The 20,482-nt window shown below is 43.6% G+C and overlaps 1 protein-coding gene across 3 annotated transcripts in view; it reads left to right on the top strand.

Annotated features, from left to right (window-relative positions):
* The window catches only part of Carmil1 (capping protein regulator and myosin 1 linker 1), a 269,047-nt gene that overhangs the window by 146,668 nt on the left and 101,897 nt on the right, over positions 1–20,482 (top strand). For all 3 annotated transcript variants that reach the window (XR_008720958.1, XM_055614493.1, XM_055614492.1), the window contains exons 9-11: positions 2,385–2,460; positions 4,452–4,540; positions 6,153–6,247. Coding sequence is in view for 2 of the 3 variants with exons in the window: in XM_055614493.1 (XP_055470468.1) it covers positions 2,385–2,460; positions 4,452–4,540; positions 6,153–6,247 (260 nt within the window). In the remaining variant the exon portion in view is untranslated. The remainder of the gene's footprint in view (positions 1–2,384; positions 2,461–4,451; positions 4,541–6,152; positions 6,248–20,482) is intronic.

Below are 20,482 nucleotides of genomic sequence, written 5' to 3'. Positions count from 1 at the left end.
AGTGGCGTGATTACAGGTTTGAGTCACTGTGCCTGGATTTTAATCTTAGCTTGAGAATAACATTAAGCAACTTAATGGAGAGAGGTGTGAACAGAAAACCTGGCAGGTGGGCCCTGTGGATTGCATTGTATTTCTGGGGCGCCTGTGATCCTGTATCTCATCTTCTCACTCATGTCTGATGAGCTCACACATAGTGCTTCAAAATCAGGCACGAGCTGCCGTTTTGTGTGCAAAAACTCTTAGGGACCAGAGTCAGAATATATCAGTGACATATGCTTTTATTTAGCTTTCTGTCTGTCTATCCATCTATCTATCCATCTATCTATCTATCTGTCTGTCTGTCTGTCTATATGCCTACCTACCTATCTATCAGCTTATACAGTCAGCCTAGGTATCTGTTTATAGAAGACAGAGTACAGAAAAGATGGGCTATTTCCACAATGTAATTTCATTCAGCCACAAAGAAGAATGAAATCGTATCACACGCAGGAAAATGGACGGATTGCATAGCTCAGCATGTTAAGAGAAATAAATCAAGATTCGGGAAGACAAGCACCATGTATTCCTCCCATGCCCTCACACATGGAACCTGAGCTTTGGGGGGGGGGGTGGAGTTGGGGGAAGAACAACAGGAAAGTGGAAGTGGCTCTCCCAGGGAACAGGAAACCGGGCACAAGGACGGTGGAGTGGAGGTGAGGAGTAATGGGGAGGTATGATCAAAACATAGCGTGTGCACACATAGATATGTCAGAGTGAAGTCTAACTGTTGTATGTGACTAACGTGTCCTTCAAGAGGGGGAGATCATTTTAATAAAGAGTCTCCTTCTCTCTCTGGTCCAGTCTCACTTCCTGTCTCTGCGGGTCAATCCCTTTGCCTGTGAAGCATAAACATCACCTCCTGGCGTGTTGGGGGGGGGGGTTAGCTGAGGTGCTTTGCTTGAGGCTCTCAAGCTCGGCTGGATTTCTCAGCTCTTCGCACCTTCTGCCTGTCTTTGCTGTTCCGGGGGATATTGCAGCTCTGCATCTTATCATGCGCGCGACTAAAATTGGTGCTTGGGTTTCAAAGATTTACAGTCTGAGGTTGTGGGAGTCAGATGCTGAAGCAGTGAATCTGAGAGAGCGAAGTGTGGAGGAATGCATTATGCTGGGGATGGGGGAGGCAGGCACCAGGAAGACATATGGAAAAGGGGGTGCGTGGTGAAGGCATCAAAGGGTGTGCAGACTTCCAGAACACTGTTGAGCCGAGAAGGGGGATTCCGCCTGTGAGGCTCATGGTGTGATGGACGAGTCAGGAACTGTCAGCCTTTTATTTGGAGTGGGAGTGAAGAATGCATGGTAGGGTCCAGTGGCTGGGAAAATGGTGTAGAGGCAGGGAATCCACACGCAAAGCTTTACCTCGTAGCTTGCGAGCTCTCGTGAAGTCTCAAAGATGATCACATGTGCTCTGTCTCATTAATGGGATTACTGCTGGGAAGTGTAAAAGCTACCAAATGGTTGCAGTATGCCTGCTGAGCGCCGAGTATCGGTTAGGTGGTACCTACTGTCGGAGTGTATGAGGCTTTATCTTTGCTGTGGGAACAGCCTCTGTGGGCCTGTGTGAGATTCTTGATGCTTGTGAATCTATAAAGAAAGGTAAGGAAACAGGCCCATCAGTGTTGTGTTAGATGTGATTCCCTTCTGAATGGGAGAATTTCTTCAGATACATGCTAGCATTAGCTTCTTTTCCCTGGAAAGTAGGAATTGGAGGTGCTGGGGGGTAATTTACTTCAATTTGTGGAATTCTGTATGTATTCTGCTGTGTGGAGATCTGTTGCAGAGAACTGAATTACTATTAAAATAGTTTGGATGATCAAGAACTTTAATAGCTCAGTAGGTCAAAGTGCTTTCTGACAGACACAGTTGAGTCCTTGGAACCCATGGGAAAAGCAGATATGGTGATTTTATCCCAGCACTTCACAGTGAGATGGGAGTCAGATTCACAGAGCTAGAATAGCCTGGAAGCTGTCAGGCCAGCTGGCCTGGAGAACACAACAGAGAAATGAGAGAGTCTCTCTCTCATCCAGAAGAACCCAGAGTCTACTCTGAAGAGTTATCCTCTGAACCTACACACATAAACTTTGCCATGTGTGCGCTTCCACACATGCATTCGTTGGATAAAAATATAATGTCTTAGTTTTCTCTGTTTTGTTCTTCAAGACAGGATCTCATATATCCTAGGTTGGTTTGAGTTACCAAGGCCAACCTTGAACTCCTGATATTCCGCTTGCCATCTTCCAAAAGTGCTAAGATGACAGGCACGCTCCACCGTACCTACCTAGAACTACAGCGTCACTGTGGCTACTTTGCAGGACCACGCTCATGTTCTTCATTCGTTTTGCTTCTAGAGACCTGATCCCCATCATTGCTGCCCTGGAATATAATCAGTGGTTCAACAAACTGTCCTCTAAGGATCTCAAGCTGGTAAGTCACTGGCGATGCAGCTTGGCTGAACTTCAAAAGGCTGATCATCATTAGAAAGATTGCATTTTGTTTCCGTGGTGGTGGGCTGCACACACTTCATTTCTTGGGTAGGTGTCCTTCCTAGGGATGATTAGCACAACATCGTATGAATGTGAGAGCTTCAGAGATTCACCCTCCTGTTTTCAGTGATTTGAATAATTTTAGAACAGAAATGCACATTTAGTATCATCTTCTGTATACATTCATGCAGTTGGCAAAAGCTGTTAAAGTCACATTTGCACAGACACAAACAGCTGGTTTTATATTCCAGTCTTTTATTTCATCACTACCTAGTTTCCTATGAGAGGGATTTCAGGAAATACCAACAGGTAAAGTTGGTCTGACTGAATTATAATAGTTAGTGTTAATTCTGTAGATGCTCTTTTTTATTTTTTTTGGTAGAGAGGGGATTTATAGATACACAATAAAATCAAAGGGAAATCTGTTGATTTTCATATTAAATAAAACAGCCAAATATTTGGTCTGTTCTGGTAGGGGAAATTGTTGGGAACTTGACAGATTCAAAGCTGCCATATGGAAAGATTCCTATCCACAAGGCAGTTTTCAGATACTTCATTTAAGATGAGAAATAATTTAGATATTGTTTATAGAGGTTTGGAATCTGGGAGTACGATTTTTATGATAAATACATTGGATTGAGAAAGGGCTTTGCAGAATGGAGTCTTTCCAATAGGCTACTTGGGTGTCTGAATTGGCCTAGGATAGGTGTGACTTACACCATTGTGGGTGCAAAGATGGACTGAACTCACCTTGGGGCCCTTAGGAGCCCTGGTAGCATTGGAAAAGAAATCAGAAACCTGACTTTCTTACCATGACTCTTCCAGCCAGACTGTGGGAGTGGAGATGAGTTATCTATAATTGTCCTGGAGTCCACCTTCTTGTGTACCTGTTACTGTGAGATGCTTGCAGTCATGTTCATTTCTGACCTGTGTTTAACACACTGTGTGGGTATTGTAGCTTCTTGTTGAAGTAGCTGCATGGTAAAAATTTGCTTCATAGATTTTAGAATAAAATCACTGAATAAATAGATGGAAGAACCCAACCATGAAAATGATCTGCCCTCGTAGCAGATCATAGTGGGTAGTGTTTTTGTTGTTTGTTTTGGGATGTGGCTCAGTACCCTGGTCCACAGTGAAAACTGTAACAAGATCCTCAATGTCATTAACACTCTCACTTAGTCCTTAGGTCTCTATATGGGACATCCATCACTGCCTTGGGAAGTCTTTTTGCTTTATCAAAGAAAGGGTCAGAAGGACTTATGTGGACTTCTTGAGCCACCGAAAGCATGCTTTTCTTACTGCACCGTAGTTATATATTTTATCTTACTCTGTTCAGACTGAACATTACAATACCATAGATAGGATAACTTATACAACAGAAGTTTGTTTCCCACAGTTGCAGATGCTGGGTTTGTCCACAATTCAGGTAGTTACCTGCTCAATATGCGATGGCATCCACTTCCTGATTTGTAAATGGCTCCATTAGATGTGTCTTTATGTGGTGGAAGGGGCAGATAGCTCTCTGGGACGTTTTTATCAGAGCACTTACCCTATTCCTGAGGGAGTGCTCTCTCATGTCCTACTCACCTTCCAAACCCACCAGCTGATACCATCACATAGTTGGTTATGTTTCAATAGGAGTGAGGGGATGGGGCTTGCCATGAGCTCAGACCACAGCATTCTTGTCTTTTCCTTGAAGAGTAGCACACTCGGAGACTGTATTTTGTGACATTAAACCATTGGGTAAAGACTGGGAGAAATGATGTCCCCAGGTCTTGGTGGCGCACAGTGGGACTGCCCTCTGACTAGTTTTTGAGTGAATGTGAATATGGTTGGGTGTCACATTTGCTTTGGTTGTGTAGATTTATAGCACTCCAGTGAAATGTTTTTCACCAGAGTTACAGCATGGTCAGCAACTGTTCTCTGTTGCAGTCCGCAGATGTCTGTGAACAGATCTTGAGAGTGGTGAGTAGGTCCAATCGACTGGAAGAATTGGTGTTGGAAAATGCCGGGCTTCGAACGTGAGTATTTTCCCGAATCTCTGAACATGTTGCTTTAAAATTTTAGGCCGTTTGCTCTTTTAATTGGTACAAGACTCAACTTTGAAAAAGTTGAGGTGCACATGTATAGTGTTTTTCCTTCTGGAAAAAAAAAAAAGGCCAAAATGAAAAACAAAAACAAAAACTCATAAAATCTTTGTTACTGTACCAAAATACTCAACAGAAGCAACTTAGGTGAGGAAGGGTCTGAATAAACTCACCATGGCTGCAGATGCAGTGCATCATGGATCCTGACATGGAGGGCATGGTGACACCAGGTCAGGAAGCAGGACAAAGGCCAGGTGATAACCTGATCCCCAAATCTATGGCCCTGTGTTGGCTAAGCCCCAATTGCCAAATGCTCCTTAACCTCCCTACACAACCCTATTAGCTAGGGTTGGGGGCACGTGTTATGATCCCTGAGCCTATGAAGTAAATTTCACACTCAAATCACATCACCACCAGCCACCAAACAGCCCATGATACCATCATTGCCATAAAGGCTAAAAATTTGATAGCGTGTTCTGCTACTGTATTGTGGGACATTCTGAGAGTCCATAGTGTAGCAGTTAAGAGTATGGTCTTTAGTAAAATGTCTCATGCTTCAAGCAGGAAGTTTACAAATTCTACATTTTGGTGCTTTTACCTTTGAAATGGAGATCGTCGCTGAGGTTACTATGAGAGCAGGCAGATTGATGCATCTGTGGTAGTTGACAAGGTACCTTTCTCACTGAAGATGCCTGTGCAGTTCACAGTCGTCGTTTCAATAATAAGGGTTCCCTGTGATTTTCATACATCAGTCAGTTTTAGTCATTTCTCCCAGTCTTTACCCAATGGTTTAATGTCACCCATGAGTTTTATTCCGAACAGCCAGACTTAGACTCTGTTAAGAACAAAGGCCTTATTGTTGTGTTAATGAGCAAGGCAGGTAGTTTTGTAATTCCAGCACTTAGTGCACTATTTCAGGTTAAAATATAACTAAAACAGTGATTTTTCTTTTCCTTTTGTGTGAAATAGGGTGCCAGCAATGGTGACCTTTAACTCAGTAATTTAATCAGTTTTACGTTTATGAGTGTTACAAGAAATGAGAAGCGAGATATAAGGAAGAGCCTACTAGAATTTTCAAGAAAGTAGGTTTGCTGTGGGATTAAAAAACAAACCAGGAAGGGAAGTCGGTGAAACTATGAGTAGCATTCAACAGTGTGTCTAGAACCATCCTGAGAGAGTGCTGGTGGGTGGGGGAAGGGCACAAAGGTAATGGTACACTTCTTCATAGCAGAGAAGGCCTACTGGCCGGAGAATGCTATGCTGTCATATTTGTCTGTGCTCAGGAAGCAAACAGCCCACAGGAAGTATGGCCCGGCTTTAAAACTGCAAGGTTCATTCCACCCACGTACTCCAGTGAGGTCTCCAGCCCTTCAGCATTTTTCATAGCCTTGCGGAGCAGGACCAGTACACGGGGACAAAGTGACCGCATAGGGGATTTTTCCATAGCCAAGCCAAGGGGAAAGGATTTCATTTTAATCCCTTAATGTTTTATTTTTATTTTTTGAACATTTTGCCTATTACTCATGCCACTGGTGTTTACTTGCAGAGATTTTGCACAGAAATTGGCCGGTGCTCTAGCCCACAATCCTAACTCAGGACTTCACACGATCAACCTTGCTGGGAACCCACTGGAGGATCGAGGTACTCCATCTCCCATAAGACCGGGGGTGCCAGAGGCCTAGCACCACCAGCGTCCTAGTTTATACAGGGCCGGGAACTAATCTTCAGTTTAGTCACCTGGAGCCCTTGCCACACCTACCCAGAGTCTGCCACACAGACCTGGAGGCCTCTCCAGTGACACCGCCCTCCACTCATGCCCTGAGAGCCCTCCCCACGTGCACCTGGAACCTTGTCCACACCCGCCCAGCGTCCTCCCCACACCTACCAGGAATTCTCTCCACACCCAGAGGGAGTTCCACACACACCCTAAGTCCTCCTCAGAATCCCTGGCCGACAGCAGATTAACTTTCTTGGGGCTGAAGGACGCGGAGTCACTGTGCTTTTGCTCACTCTGACAGGCAGCTTGGTCTGGATCTTCTACCTCTCACGTGGCAGTTCGTGAGGTGAAGAGCCAGTTAGATCTCAGAATCTTCAGTTTCTTTCCTAGTCCTCTGTGATTGGGTGACCCACTTTAACACATTCCCCCTCCCCCCGGCCCTTATGATTGTTTGGAGACAAGAGTTTTGCTGTGGATCCTAGCCTGGTTTCAGATTTGTGCCTTTGTTCCTCTGCCTCAGAGGTGCCAAGAGCACAGGCGTGCGCAGCGATTGATACAAATCCCCGCCTCCCTGGTAGATGTGGAGAATAGAGCCTTGCGTCCGAGGAGCGTGCTGTACTGCTGCGCTTCATCGCCAGCCTGTGGTTTCTCTCCAGATGAATGTAGAGTCTGTGAATTTAATAATTACGTGGTAAACCCCTCTTATTCTCACCTGTCCGTCTCGCTCTACAGGAAGCGTTCAAGAGGGGGGTCGGCTTAGATCTGTGCCCACCACACGTACCTTTTCACACTTTATAAGGCTTGAGTAGGTTCTTACGGTGGGATTGAAGGATGCAGTTGGTGCGAACGATTCATCACCATGCGTTTGTTTGCATCTGGGGCTCGGGGATGGCAGAGTGCTTGCCTAGCATGCGTGAAGCCCAGGATCCATCCCCACCCGTGTGAAATAAAAACAGAAATCAAAGGAAAGCGTTCTCACACAGCAAAGGCAGCACCTGTGGTTGACACAGGAAGGAGAGCTCGTGTTGAATTCTCCATCTTTGCCTCCGAACATTGATGGATGGGGCTGGAGCAGGAATCATTCTCTCTCCCTGGAGGGAACATTTTGTTTTCATTTGCTGCTGGAAATGTTTTCCAGCCTTGTTGAATAGGGCCTTTCATCTTTCAGTGGTAGGTATTTGATGAAGATTAATTACTCAGCTGAGCGGAGGGCACGGCAGCAGTTTTGCTTCTTGACTTTCTGACTGGGGTGCTGCTGTGTGCGGAAGATGATTCCCGTGTAGCATTCACGCAGAACCTCAAGGGTGACCTCAGTCATTTAAAGAACAGAGTGTGAAGGAAAGTGAAGGCTGAATCCAAAACTAGGTCATGTGGCAAGAGGCCTAAGAATGAGCCCAGACTGAAAATAAAGATGCAGGGCTGGAGTGCAGAGTTCTCCATTGGTGTCGTCATTTCTGTAGAAAAAAAAAACAGCTGTTCTCCCTACCAGCCTGTTAGAAGCCGAAGAGTGCTGAATGTGGCAAAGTGGAAATGTATATAGCACCTCCTGTAGTCAGGGGGGCTGTGTTGGGTTTGTTTGTAAGATTCGGGGAACCTGGCTGTATTCAGTACTGACAGGGCCAAATCAGTAGAGGGAAGTAGTGAGGTCCTTAAGGAGGTGAACTCCGGAAGACAGGTGGGCTAGCAGGGCACTTTTAGTCATTAGGGAAGTGTAAATTAAAAGCACGATGAGGTACTAGTTCATAGCTCGTCATCTGGCTGTGATAAAAATAAATGTATTTGAGAGGGTGTGAGGAAAGGGAAATGCTTCCATTGCCATTGGGATTGGAAAAGGATGCAGCTATTTGGACACTAGAGAGATAGATGTTTCCTCCCCTGCTCCCAGACGGTTTCTCTGTGTGCCGGTCCTGGCTGTCCTGGACTCACTTTGTAGACCAGGCTGGCCTCAGACTCACAGAGATCTGCCTGCCTCTGCTGCCCGAGTGCTGGGGTTAAAGGTGTGCTGTGCCACCACACACGGTTGAGAGACAGTTTTTTAAAGGGTTAAAAACAAAAGTTCCAAAGAGCCTAGCGCTTCTACTCTTGGTTATCACCCAAAAGAGATGAGACCGTCTGCACTAAGACTACTGTGAGTACAGGTAACAGGAGTCTGTCTCTCCCACACACACTCATACACACACTCACGCACACACAGATACACCCACACACATATGTGTGCACACACATACATGTATCTACGTACACATTTGCACGCACACACATACACACATATCTACACATCTACACACACAGATACACAAACACTCATACACAGTATACACAAACATGCACACACACTGACACACACACATACACACTGATGATACATGTGCTGATACATGCACATATACACATTGACACATACACTGACATACATACTCACACATACACACACAGACATGTACACATACTCACACATACACATACACACATACTGTCACACATATACACATACGCACACACACCTACACACGCAAACACACACACATACACACGGACACACGTACAGAGGTGGTGACTTCAAATTTAGTTCAAGCCTCCTGTCTCTACCTCCTGGGTGCTGGGATTACGGTTACACCTCCACTCCACACGTGCTTTTTATTCATTCCTTTTAGTCAGGCTAATCCTCAAAATATCCTTGGTAGCGTTTAAATTTTATGTAGAAATATCTTCGTGAATTTAGCTGTGTATAGAATATTAAAACTTCAATCTATGGAGTAGTAACTTTTGTTTTTTTCTTTTCCTGTTTATTTCATTTTGAGATGGGATCTCCTGTAATTTAGACTGTCCTTGCACTCCTGTTTGTCCTGCCTTTACCCAGTGCTGATTTTAAAACAATCAAAAGATGGGGGTGGGGTCAGAGAAGAAAATCTGTGACCTAGAAGAGAGACTGGACCCGGAAAGATCATTTACAAACCTGAGGCAAATAGCATCTCAATGTGTTGGTAATCCAGAATCCTGAGGCATTGAAGCACCAAATGGAATCTGATTTTGCCCCTAAACCATCCACCCTGAGACTACTTGGCAACTCTCGGACAGAAAGTTGGGCTGTTGGCTTTGTGATATGAATATTGATACAGCAAACGCTGGTTATTTACAGCATATACTTGTTATGCCAGAGTCTAAAGGACAGTTCTGCAGCCTTCAGAGTACCACGAGCTGGTGGAGAGGAAAATGTGGCTCAGTGAGCTGAGCAAGAGAGTGTCTGGGTGAATGTGCCACATGCTGTTGTATGGACATGACAGCTGTCATCTTCATGAGAGCGGCTGTGACGACTGGCAAGATCAAGGAAGAGCCACTGTGCTGTTCCTGCTGTGAATGATGAATTGAGGCTGAGGATGGAGCATCTTTGGTGGGTGAGAGGTGGGGACTCCCAGTGTGGCCCATCCTCTCTGTGTGGTAAAATGGGGTGCCTTCGTACTGCAGCGACCGCTGCATTGTCCTTGCCGTGGGGAGTAGGACCTGTGACTAAGTCTGAACTGTCAGAAGGACAGTTCTTTGAGGCAGGAGCGTGCTTAGGCAGACTTAAGGGAACTGGCGTGTGAACTAGGTCCATTGGCGATTGAGAGCAAGTGAAAAAACAGAGAGTCAAGCAGAGGGCCCTCTCCTAGTCATTTGGGGGCAAATGTGAGCTGGAAGCCATGGAGACAAAATTGAAAGGAGATCAGATGGGCTGGGGGTGGATCTTTGCGAGGCCTTAAGGCCTGCTCAGCAGTTTACCACAGGGGCAAAAAAAAAAACAGAAAACAGAGAGGCACAGAGGATTGGCACTGCACCCCCTGATATAAAGAAAGGGCACCTCCAGGGGTGGGACCTCCACACCCCACTACTCCCTCAGTGTAGGCACCAGGGTCTCCTGCAGGCTAATGGAAAGCATTGTGGATCCATTTGTTTGTTTGTTTGTTTTGCGACAAGGTCTCTTTGTGTAGCTATGGCTATCCTGCAACTCACTCTGTTGACCAGGCTGGCCACAAACTCATAGAGATCTGCCTGTCTCTGCCTCCTGAGTACTGGGATGAAAGGTGTGTGCCGCCACCACCCAGCTGCATTGAGAATTTATGTTTTTCAAAATTCTTAGGCTACAGAATAGGCGTGGGAAGCAGGTACGCTGTAGTTCCTGGTAGCCCCAGGAGTGTCAGAGTCAGCTGATGGATAAGGAAACAGAGCTAGCTATAGAGGTGAAGATAACCATTCTTTACTTAGGGGTTGGCAGTTTTCTTCCCTGAACATGCTCTGTGATTCATCTCCCCCAAGTAGAGGTTGTTTGGCCATCTAAGGGGTCCTCTCAGCAGCTAAGTGTGGACTGTAGAGAGGCATTGGCTAGCTGTAACTGAACTGCAGTGCCGGCCAGGGGTCAGCTGAATCCAAGGCGATGGGTGCCCGGAGCAGCCCTGATAGTTAGTGGGCCATGGTCCTGATAATTAGCAGACCTGTGGACTGCCTTATTCCCTTTAGGCCATGGGCCAGGCCAAACAGGTTGAGCCAGCCTCACTCATTTCATCAGAGGTGAGGAGATGTACAGAGGCCCCGTGGAAATGCCCAGGAAGAAGAAGGCGATCAGTTCAAGGAGATTGTTCTCGGATACCTAACTGAGGTGGCACGCCAGTCCGTGCTACAGTACCAAAACATCGCTCTTCTAATGGAACAACTGATACAAGTAATAGAATCTTTTCACGCTGTGTTAGACTCCCGAGATTAACTGACAGCTCCTCGAGAGAACCAACGATGGATTTTCAGAAGGGAACAGTCAGATATCTATGCCACTGCCATGCAGGACTCAGAAAACCCTGGTGGAGCATGTGGAAGTATGTGAAAACCAGAGGAAGGTGCAGGGCGCCACTAGAACTTATTCTTCCGGTCTGACAGCTGTGACTGCTTACAAGAGGCCTTCAGGATTGGGCTGTTGACATTGTCTCACAGAGGAGGGCGTAGGAGAATAGGCATATTGGACCCCCACCTTAACTAGGTCACTCTCTTTGGCATCTCCCAGCTAACTGTACAGTTTTACCCTAATTACATGACCTTGTAGTTAAGGGAGATGTTAGAGTGCGTGTAGAGAGGAAATTTACTAAAGAGGGGACTACATCAATGCAGCTTTGGAAAAGCCATCGTCTGGGCTGGGGAAGCCGAGGATTTTGCATTGGTATGGCTGCTTCGAGGCTACAATCCTGTACGTAGCCCCTAACCTACTCTTGTAAATAACCCTAATGAACTCATTGGTTTACCAAATTGGTCTTTGGCTGGAAATTACCCCCTGTCAATTTAACTAGTATATGAGTATTAAAACATGGCCTTTCTTTTCTTGCTTATCCCCACCATCTCCTATTACTAGCAATCTTAACATATAAAACATTCCAGACTTTAAAAGGCCCTATAGTCTTTAGAAATGCAAACACTTTAAAAGTCCAGAGCCTTTAAAGCATCCTAAGTCTCTCAAAGTTCAAGTCCCTCCTAAATATCTGAAAGTCTCTGAAAGACTCATAGTGCCCCTAAAACTCCAAGGTCTCTTAAAAATTCAAAGGCTTTCAATTAAGGGCTGTAAAATATAAATAAATAAATAAATTCACATACTTTATTATTCTAAAAGGGAAGACCCAGAACACTATTAAAATCAAAGCAAAACAAAATCCAACGGTATGGAAAGAAAATTCAGGGCTTGGTGGCCAGGACCCAGTCACGATCCTCAGGGTTCCATTTCTTGGGATCTCTCATCTGAAGCACACGTAACTTGACTTGCAGGCTTAGGCTAGCTTTACTGTCTGCCTCCCACTGTACTTGGCTGTCGAGCCCATGTGGTAGCATATCCCAAATGCTGGGGTCTCTAGTGCAGCTGGGCCGCATCTTCATCAGTAGCCTTTCCTGAGCTCTCTTCAGGAACTCAGACCCTGCCACACAGTACCAGGCCTGAGCTGCGCTCCATGGTCCCTTCATGCCTTTAAAACCAGAACCACCTCAGTGACTTTTATTACCATGCTCGGCTCTCAGGACTAGGTACAGCTTTGCCCCCTCTGGATCTGTGTGCTAACCCCGAGGAAATACTTTCCAGAAGATTCTCCTTCAGTGCTGCTGGTTTCTTCTTAATGACAGCTGGTACCAATTTCTGTCTTAGTTAAAATGCTAGGACTGGACAGAACTTTGGGAGAAAAGGGTTTCTTTTCTTTGCCTATGCTTCCACATCACAGTTCATTATCAAAGGAATTCTAGGCAGAAACTCAAGGTGTACACCTGGAGGCTGGAACTGAAGCAGAGGCCATGGCACTCTACCACTTCCTGGTTTGCTCTCCAAGCCTTGGTCAGCCTGCTTTCTAATGACACCACTGGACCAATGGCCCAGTGTTTCTCTTCTTGCCATCACTGGTGATTTGATGTTTAAAACAACATGAAAAAAGTACCTCCTGGCATTGTGGTTTTTATACTTTTGGTGGCTTTTTATCTTTGGTCTCCCAGTGTGTGAGGGCTTCTGAAGCTGTTATGCCTGGGCTCGATTCGGGGCTCCCCAACTTTTGCCAAAGTTGTATTAGACTGGTCACCCAACTTCTCCATGTCTCAGGAATTTGCTCATCTTTAGAATAGTTAATAACAATAATGTCCATAACGGTGGATGTTCTGAGGAGAGGAGACAGTAACAGAAGATTAAGAATAGCCCATTGCCTTGCATTCAGGAAATCCTAGTCTTTCCAACTTTACTTGATGACGGACATAGCCTACTGAAGATTCAGTGCAGATATTCCTGTTCGTGCCTTAAGGGTGAGGAAACTGCTCTGTCTTTATGTGTCTGGGACAATAACGAGAAGACTGTGTGCAGGCTCCCTCCTGTGATTTCCTGCCTCCTCATTGGTCTGTGTGTCAGTGTCCTGTGCTTGGTGGGCTTTGAATCTGGTTATACAGGTTTCCTTCAGAAGTAGAATTAAGCAACTCCGTGCCGTTTAAACATGTTAGTTTGTTCTAATATGTGTCAAAGGATTTTCTTAAATCCTTGCTTTAATGCTTCAAATGTCAAAGTTTCTTTGTGGCAGATATAAAACAGTGCTTTCCTTGATTGATCATTTTAACCACATTTAATATCTTTATTGTTAAACAGAGGAAAGCAATATTTTTTTTTAGTGTCATGGGTTTGGATTTCAGAACGTATAAAAGGTATGTTAACTCCATTTTCTTTCTACCTACCCCTTTATTTACAAATTCTCTCTTAACTCTTATTTTCTTTTTTCCCCTTCCCCCATTACCCTCTCAAAAGCTCTTATCTTCTGCCTTTTTTACCTTTCCTTTCCTCCCTGCCCTGTTGCCCTGTTTTCCCTGTAGCCCTGTAACCTGTTGCCCTCTTTCCCTAAAACTCTGTTGCTCTGTAGCCCTGTAGCCCTGAAAGCCCTGTAGCCCTTTTACCTTGTAGCCCTGTTGCCTTATAGTTCTTGTTGCTTTTTGTCCCTGGAGTCCAGGCTTTCCTTGAGCTCACTACATGGTCCAGTCTGGTTGGTATCAAACTCTTGCTTCAGTCATTTGAGTGCTTAGATTACAGTCATGAGCCATCACACCAGGCTTTTTTTTTTTTAATAGAAGCAGTTCATTATATATTACTTGTTTATTCACTCTTTTTAAATTTTTCTCTACTTTCCAATAAGAATTGGTAGAAGTCTAAAACAAACAAACAAAAATTAATTTTATTTTATGAGTATGCTGTTATGTCTGTATGTCCCTACTTCTCAATGGAGTCCAGAAGAGGGTGTCTGATGTTGGCTATTCATGGCTACTCAAGTGGGAGGGAAAGGCGTCCCCTGCTGTAGACTCCCTTTGTAAATTTTCTAAACCTTCAAAGCCACCTGAGGATCGCCAGCAGTCAGGCCCCTCCCCCAGACATTTCATTACAGTGTTTTCAGACCCTGTAACTGTAAAAAAAAAAAAAAAAAAAAGTCATCTCCAGCCCCTCAATAAGACCCTTCCCAGATTATGTAAATTTTAGGTGAAAAGTCTGAACAGAAATACACCAGTCCTTGAGCAGGAAAATCCACTAATCCCTGAACTCCCCCAAGACCAAGATTTGAAATCCCACCAGTCCTTACCCTGGAAATCTCTGCCCTAGAAACCTCCACTCTCTAAGAAATCCTCAGTTCCCTCTCTCAGGAGGGAGAGGCAGCCAACTCTGGATTTGTCCCTTCACACCTTTGACCCTCCAATAAATCTCTTTTATGAGATTTGCTGCCTGGTGTGACTCTTTCATCAGAAGACTCCAAGAAGCAGTGAAGTGAAGAAGAGATGTGAAGAAGATGAGGAGGGCTGAGGCTCCTGAGCTCTGCTGGGGAGACCCTCCCCTGGAAGCTACAACACCTCTGCTGAAGAGGCCTCCTCTCAGAGCTGTGCGGTTCCTGGGATCCCATGTCCCAGGGTGCCCTTCTACTAGGACACTGGCCCATCTCAGAGCTGTGCAGTCCTTGGGCTCCTGTGTCTCAGGATGTCCTTCCATTGGGATACCTTCTCGCCTCAGAGCTGTGTGGTTCCTGGGCTTCTGAGTCTCAGAATACCTTTCCTGAGACTGAGCAGGAACACCAACATTTGATCCCTTAGAACTGGAGTTATAAACAGCTGTGTGCTAGGAATTGAAATTGGCCTCTTGGAGAACAGCTATTGCTTTCAAGCTATCTCTTCAGCTCTGAAATCTAAAAAAGAAAATTAACATGTGATTTGATATTTTTAGTGTCTCTATCTCCATGTACTTGTGTTTTGTTTTGCTGTTTGAGAAGGGATTTCCATATGAAAGTACTCTGAATGTCAGATCCATCAAATTGCTTCAGCTCTCCGAGTGATGGGAGCCATCATGCTTTCAGGAAGCTCCTGAAAGGCACAAAACATAACTTGTGTTTTACCGTATCACATTGCTAGAGCTCTGCAGGCAGAATTTTGTTAGCTTATTAACATAATGCTTCAGATTAGCCAGGGCCTATTGATCCCATTTCTCACCATGTGAATCTCTGTGACACGAGGGTAGCCCCATGTCAGGACTGCATATGGTGTTGTAAGCTTTTAAGTTCGTGGATGACTAATGGGGTTAAATTTACAATGTCAAATTTAATTTTCCTCTGTATGGAAGTTAATGATGATGGATAGTGAATTAGCATATGAAACATTGTGTAATTACTTTTTCATTAGATTAAAAAATACTTTGAAGTAGAGGGGGCTAGAACAGTTGCATTTTGAAGGGGAAATTATGTCTTCTACATACTCTTAAAAAATCCTAGGAAACAGAACCTGTCTAATAAGCCTCCAATGGAAGCTTTAAGCAGTAAATTTGGCTGTAATTCACAGCTCTGGAGGTTCTGCTTGATTTTTTTTTTCCCCAAATAGTAGAATTGAATAGTTTGGGCCCAGTGTTTCATCATGTCCTCTTTCCTTTCTTCTGTTTTTGGGAAACCAACTTCAGCAATCACAGGGCATCTGTGTTTCTTTTTGCCCACAAAACCTACATTCTTGTACCTACTGGGACTCTATTTGGGGACTTTGTATGCTAGCTTGTAGAGCTCTGCTGGCCTGTGTCTTACCCCTCTCTTCCTCAGGGTAAATATATAACACTTCTCAGTGTGTGTGGTGTGTGTGTTTGTTTTTGTGTTCATGTGTGTGTGTGCATACACACGAATCTATACTTTTTTCTTTTATTCTCTACCCTTCATTCTCTTTCTTTCCTCTCCTCTGTCCTCCATTCTCTTTATTTTGTTAAAGAAACTGTCTTAACGAATGCCACATTCCACCAAGGAAGACAGGAATGGCTTTAATAAGGCCTGTAATCAGTATTTGTTTGTTTTTATTCGCTAGTTTTTAAATCATTAAGAGCAACAATCATTATAATCTCCTCCTCTATGATATAAAACTGTGTTTTAAAGCCAGGTGTGGTGGCAAATGTATATGATCACAGTACTCAGCAGGTGGGCCTGGGGGACCAGGAGTTCAAGGACAGTCCCGCCCTGCATGAGAACAATGTTTTCTTTTGTAGCCATTATATGTTTCTGATCACTTGTCTGAAATTTCTTAAAAAGATACTTTTATTTTTACATTTATTTCTTTGCCTTTAATAATTCTTTTTAGACCTCCTTAAAAACAATTCAGAGCTACACAGCATGACTTTGTTTTTGAACTTAGGAGTTTATTATTTATCACGTGTCCTGCTTTGGGTTCCTCTTTTGTACTCTCAAACTATTTCTTACTACTTACTACTTTGGGGGTACCTTTCCTTTTGAAAAAAATGTGTTTACAGGTGATAGAACACAGACATGTGGATATGCCTGGTTGTGCAAAGCCCAAGACCGATTTCTGTCTTTGCTTTGAGTGTGGGCATTCACAAGCTAACATGGTGTCAAATGTGTTGCTGACACACGTACAAATTTGTTAAATGTTTAAAAGCTGTGTCTCTTCAAAAAAGTTAGAATAAGTGAAATCAACCCAAAAACAACAAATCTGAGGTTTAGTGGTAATATTTAGCAGACAAAACTTTTTTTCTGATAGGTATTACTTTTAGAGTGTTCTGAAGATACAGGATATGGCTTTAAGGAGATAGTGTTAGTTAATGTTACAGAATGTGTTTTGATAAGTAAAAAACAGTGGAACATGACTGATCAAGAGTGGCCAGTATTGATGACTGTCAGTTTAAAACTGGGAGCCTGGCATTCCTCGTTTTTCCAGTCTCACATGAGAATGTTTTGTTTTGATTTGAGATAGGATCACATTATGTAGCGCAGGCTAGCACTGAACTCAATCCTCCTGCCTCAGCCTCTTCAGTGCAGTGATTCCAGGTGTGTGCCACCACACATGGCTTCTGTATTTTGAAATACATTCTGTCACGGGAAGATAAAGAACATTCCCAGAAGCCCATTAAATCCCAGTGTAATTCCATCATCCACATGTCACACTCACAGTGGACTGGAAGAAGGAGAAGAGTGTCACTCTGGCCTCATAGTTCTGGGGGATGTTCCACAGCTGACTGGCACTTTTCCTCTGGGTCTGCCCTGAGGTGGTAGTACATTGTGGACGGATCTCGTGTCAGAACAAAACCGTACAAAACCTACAACCTACCTGTGGGGTTCTTGTCCCACTCCTGCACCTCCCCCCCCCCCCCCCCCCGTCTCCTCACTCCTGGAAATGCTACCCACACCCTGACATCTGTTTTGATATGTTAATCCAGTTGCTCACAAGTAGCAGAACTTTATAAATATTGACTTAGATAGCAGGAGCTTGCAATGTACTTGGCGGCTTTTTGTTACTCTTTGTGAGAGGATTTTAGAGATTTAAATTCTTGGGGACCAGTGTGTAGTTATATGGGTAGAGCACTTCCTCAGCATGCACAAGGCCCTGGCTCCAATGCCCAGCGCTGAAATAGTTGCAGGTGTGCATTCTTGAAGCTGTAGAAGGCTAGAGGGATATACTGTTCCTTCTTACATGAGCTTTAGCTGTGTCTTTCCTAAGAAATTTGTCCCTTTTTTTTAAAAATGATAACTTTTAAGCATAGTGTGTTTTTGCTTTGGCTTCTTTCTGTAGTGTCTGTAGGCCATGTACAGATAGCCTTTTATTAATCCTTCTTTATGGGATTTATTAATTCCATTAAAGAACTGCCTTTGTCAACTTTATTTTTATTGCTTTATACCGCTAATGATTTCATGAACGTTGGTATCAGAGTTCTTCTTCTACTTAGTATTTTCCACTTTGATTTGTTATATTCTTTATATTGCTTAACATTAGGCTATCTGTAGATTTCCTGATTACTTTTCTATTATTTTTTCTTTATTTCTTTATTTTTATTTATTATAATTTATTCACATTGTATCCTGGCTGTAGCCCCCTCCCTTCCCCCCCATACCACCCTCCTTTCCTCTTCTCCTCACATTACCCTCCCCCCAGTCCACTGATAGGGGAGTTTCTGTTCCTCTTCCATCTGACCCTAGCCTATCAGGTCTCATCAGGACTGGCTGCATTGTCTTCCTCTGTGGCCCAGTAAGGCTGCTTCCCCCTCAGGGAGAGGTGATCAAAGAGCCAGTCACTGAGTTCATGTCAGAGACAGTCCCTCTTTCCCTTACTAGGGAACCCTATTGGACACTGAGCTGCCATGGGCTACATCTGTACAGGGGTTCTAGGTTATCTCCATGCATGGTCCTTGGTTAGATTGTCAGTCTCAGAAAAGACCCCTGGGCCCAGTTCTTTTGGTTCTGTTGCTCTCCTTGTGGAACTCCTGTCCCCTCCAGGTCTTTCATCTACCCCTTCTTTCATAAGATTCCCTATACTCTGCCCAAAGTTTGGCTATGAGTCTCAGCATCTGCTTTAATACCCTGCTAGGTAGAGTCTTTTAGAGGCCCTCTGTGGTGGCTCCTGCCACCACAGATACAGATATCCAACTGAGGGGCATCTGGGTTTTTCCAGGTTCTGGCTATTACAAATAAAGCTGCTATGAACCTTTCTGAGCAAATGTCCTTGTTGTATATTTGATCATATTTTGGATATGTGTCTAGGAGTGGTATAGCTAGATCTTGAGGAAGCGTTATTCCTTATTTTCTGAGAAAGCGCCAGATTGATTTCCATTACTTTTCTGTCAACCTTCTAGTTTTATCACACAGTATTAGTAACATTTAGAAAACATACAGTATTTCAGTTAGAGAATTATTTCTGTCTGTTCTTAATTTTTAAGGAATACTCCACTATTGTGACATACTTTATGGCTTAACATGTGGTCACCACTCGGTATGTATGTTCAAAGTGCACTTTGAAGAAAGGATTTCTGTCTGTGTGTGTGTGCACTTATGCTTAGGAATACATGTGTTTTCATTTGTGTCAGACTCATTTAATATATTTTCAGAATGCTGATCAGAGCATACAGACTAATTATAGTCTCTTCATTAGGGAAATGTTAACCTTGTCTATGGTAATACTTGAGAAATCTTTTTATTACAACTAAACAACACTTGTTTGAGTTTGTGATTTTGATGTTTTTTTTAACCCATTTTGTCTTTTGAACATACTTTTCCAGATATCTCTTAGCATCTGATGTTTTTATTTAGATAAGTCATTTTTTACTTTTGAATATTAAAAAATTCACATACTTAATTTCTAAAATTAATTTAAAAATTAAAATATGATTATGTCACTTCTCTTCCCTGACCCCCCTCCAACCCATTTCATGTCCTTTTCACTAATTTCTCCTGTGTCCCTCCCCAATTGGTTACCCTTTTTTTAATTGTTACTTTGTTTTCTTCTTTGGTTTGTTTTTTGAGGCAGGCTTTCTCTGTGTAGCCTTGGCTCTGTGGACTCGCTTTGTAGACCAGGCTGGCCTCAAACTCACAGCAATCCACCCGCCTCTGCCTCCCAGAGTCCTGGAGTTACAGGCATTCACCACCAGGCTTGGCTTATTGTTTCACATATTATAAATACATGCATACATATAAATTTTTAAATTTATGCATATGCATAAATATACAAATTTATAACATTATAATTTTATAAATTATATATTAACTATAACATATAATTATTATAATTATAATATCTGTAAATATATAAAAATATTTAAGTCTATTGAGTCTATTTAAGTGTAGCTGTGTGTGTGTGCTTTCAGGGTTGGCCACTTTTTATTGACTCCTCCCTGGAAGAGAATAATTCTCTGAGCTCTTTCAACAGTTATTAGCTCCCTGTAGTTTTTTTTCTTTTTGTCTAGTGCTAGGATTCCCATGAGATTTTCCCCCTTCTCATTAGAATTTCTATTGCTATTCCTGCTGTTCAGGTTTGTTTAAAGAACAATATTGAGGCATTGATGGGTCATTTCTAGACACACAGTCTCTCAGCACACATTCTGGTCCTCTGGCTCCTTGAATCTTTCCCACTCCCTCTTCTGTGGTGCTGCTTAAGCCATAGGTGCAGTTGTGTTACATTGTGACCTCTTGTGTTTTTCTGTAATGATGTTCGTTTGCTGTCAAGGGATGCTTCAAGGAGGGCTGAGAGCTACATTAATCTGTTGGTATAATGACGAGATTTATAATGTAGCTAGGAATTACGGTGGTCTATTAAAATGTCAGTAGTAGATTCTCCTTTAAAATTCATGACCTCACTAGCCTCAGCTAGCTGGCTGGGTTTATAGAACCAGGCATCGTTTCCCT

Source organism: Psammomys obesus, unplaced genomic scaffold, assembly GCF_907164565.1.
Source record: "Psammomys obesus unplaced genomic scaffold, mPsaObe1.curated_primary_1811, whole genome shotgun sequence".
In the NCBI taxonomy this organism is placed as follows: Eukaryota; Metazoa; Chordata; class Mammalia; order Rodentia; family Muridae; genus Psammomys; species Psammomys obesus.
This window is presented reverse-complemented; position numbering and strand designations above follow the sequence as displayed.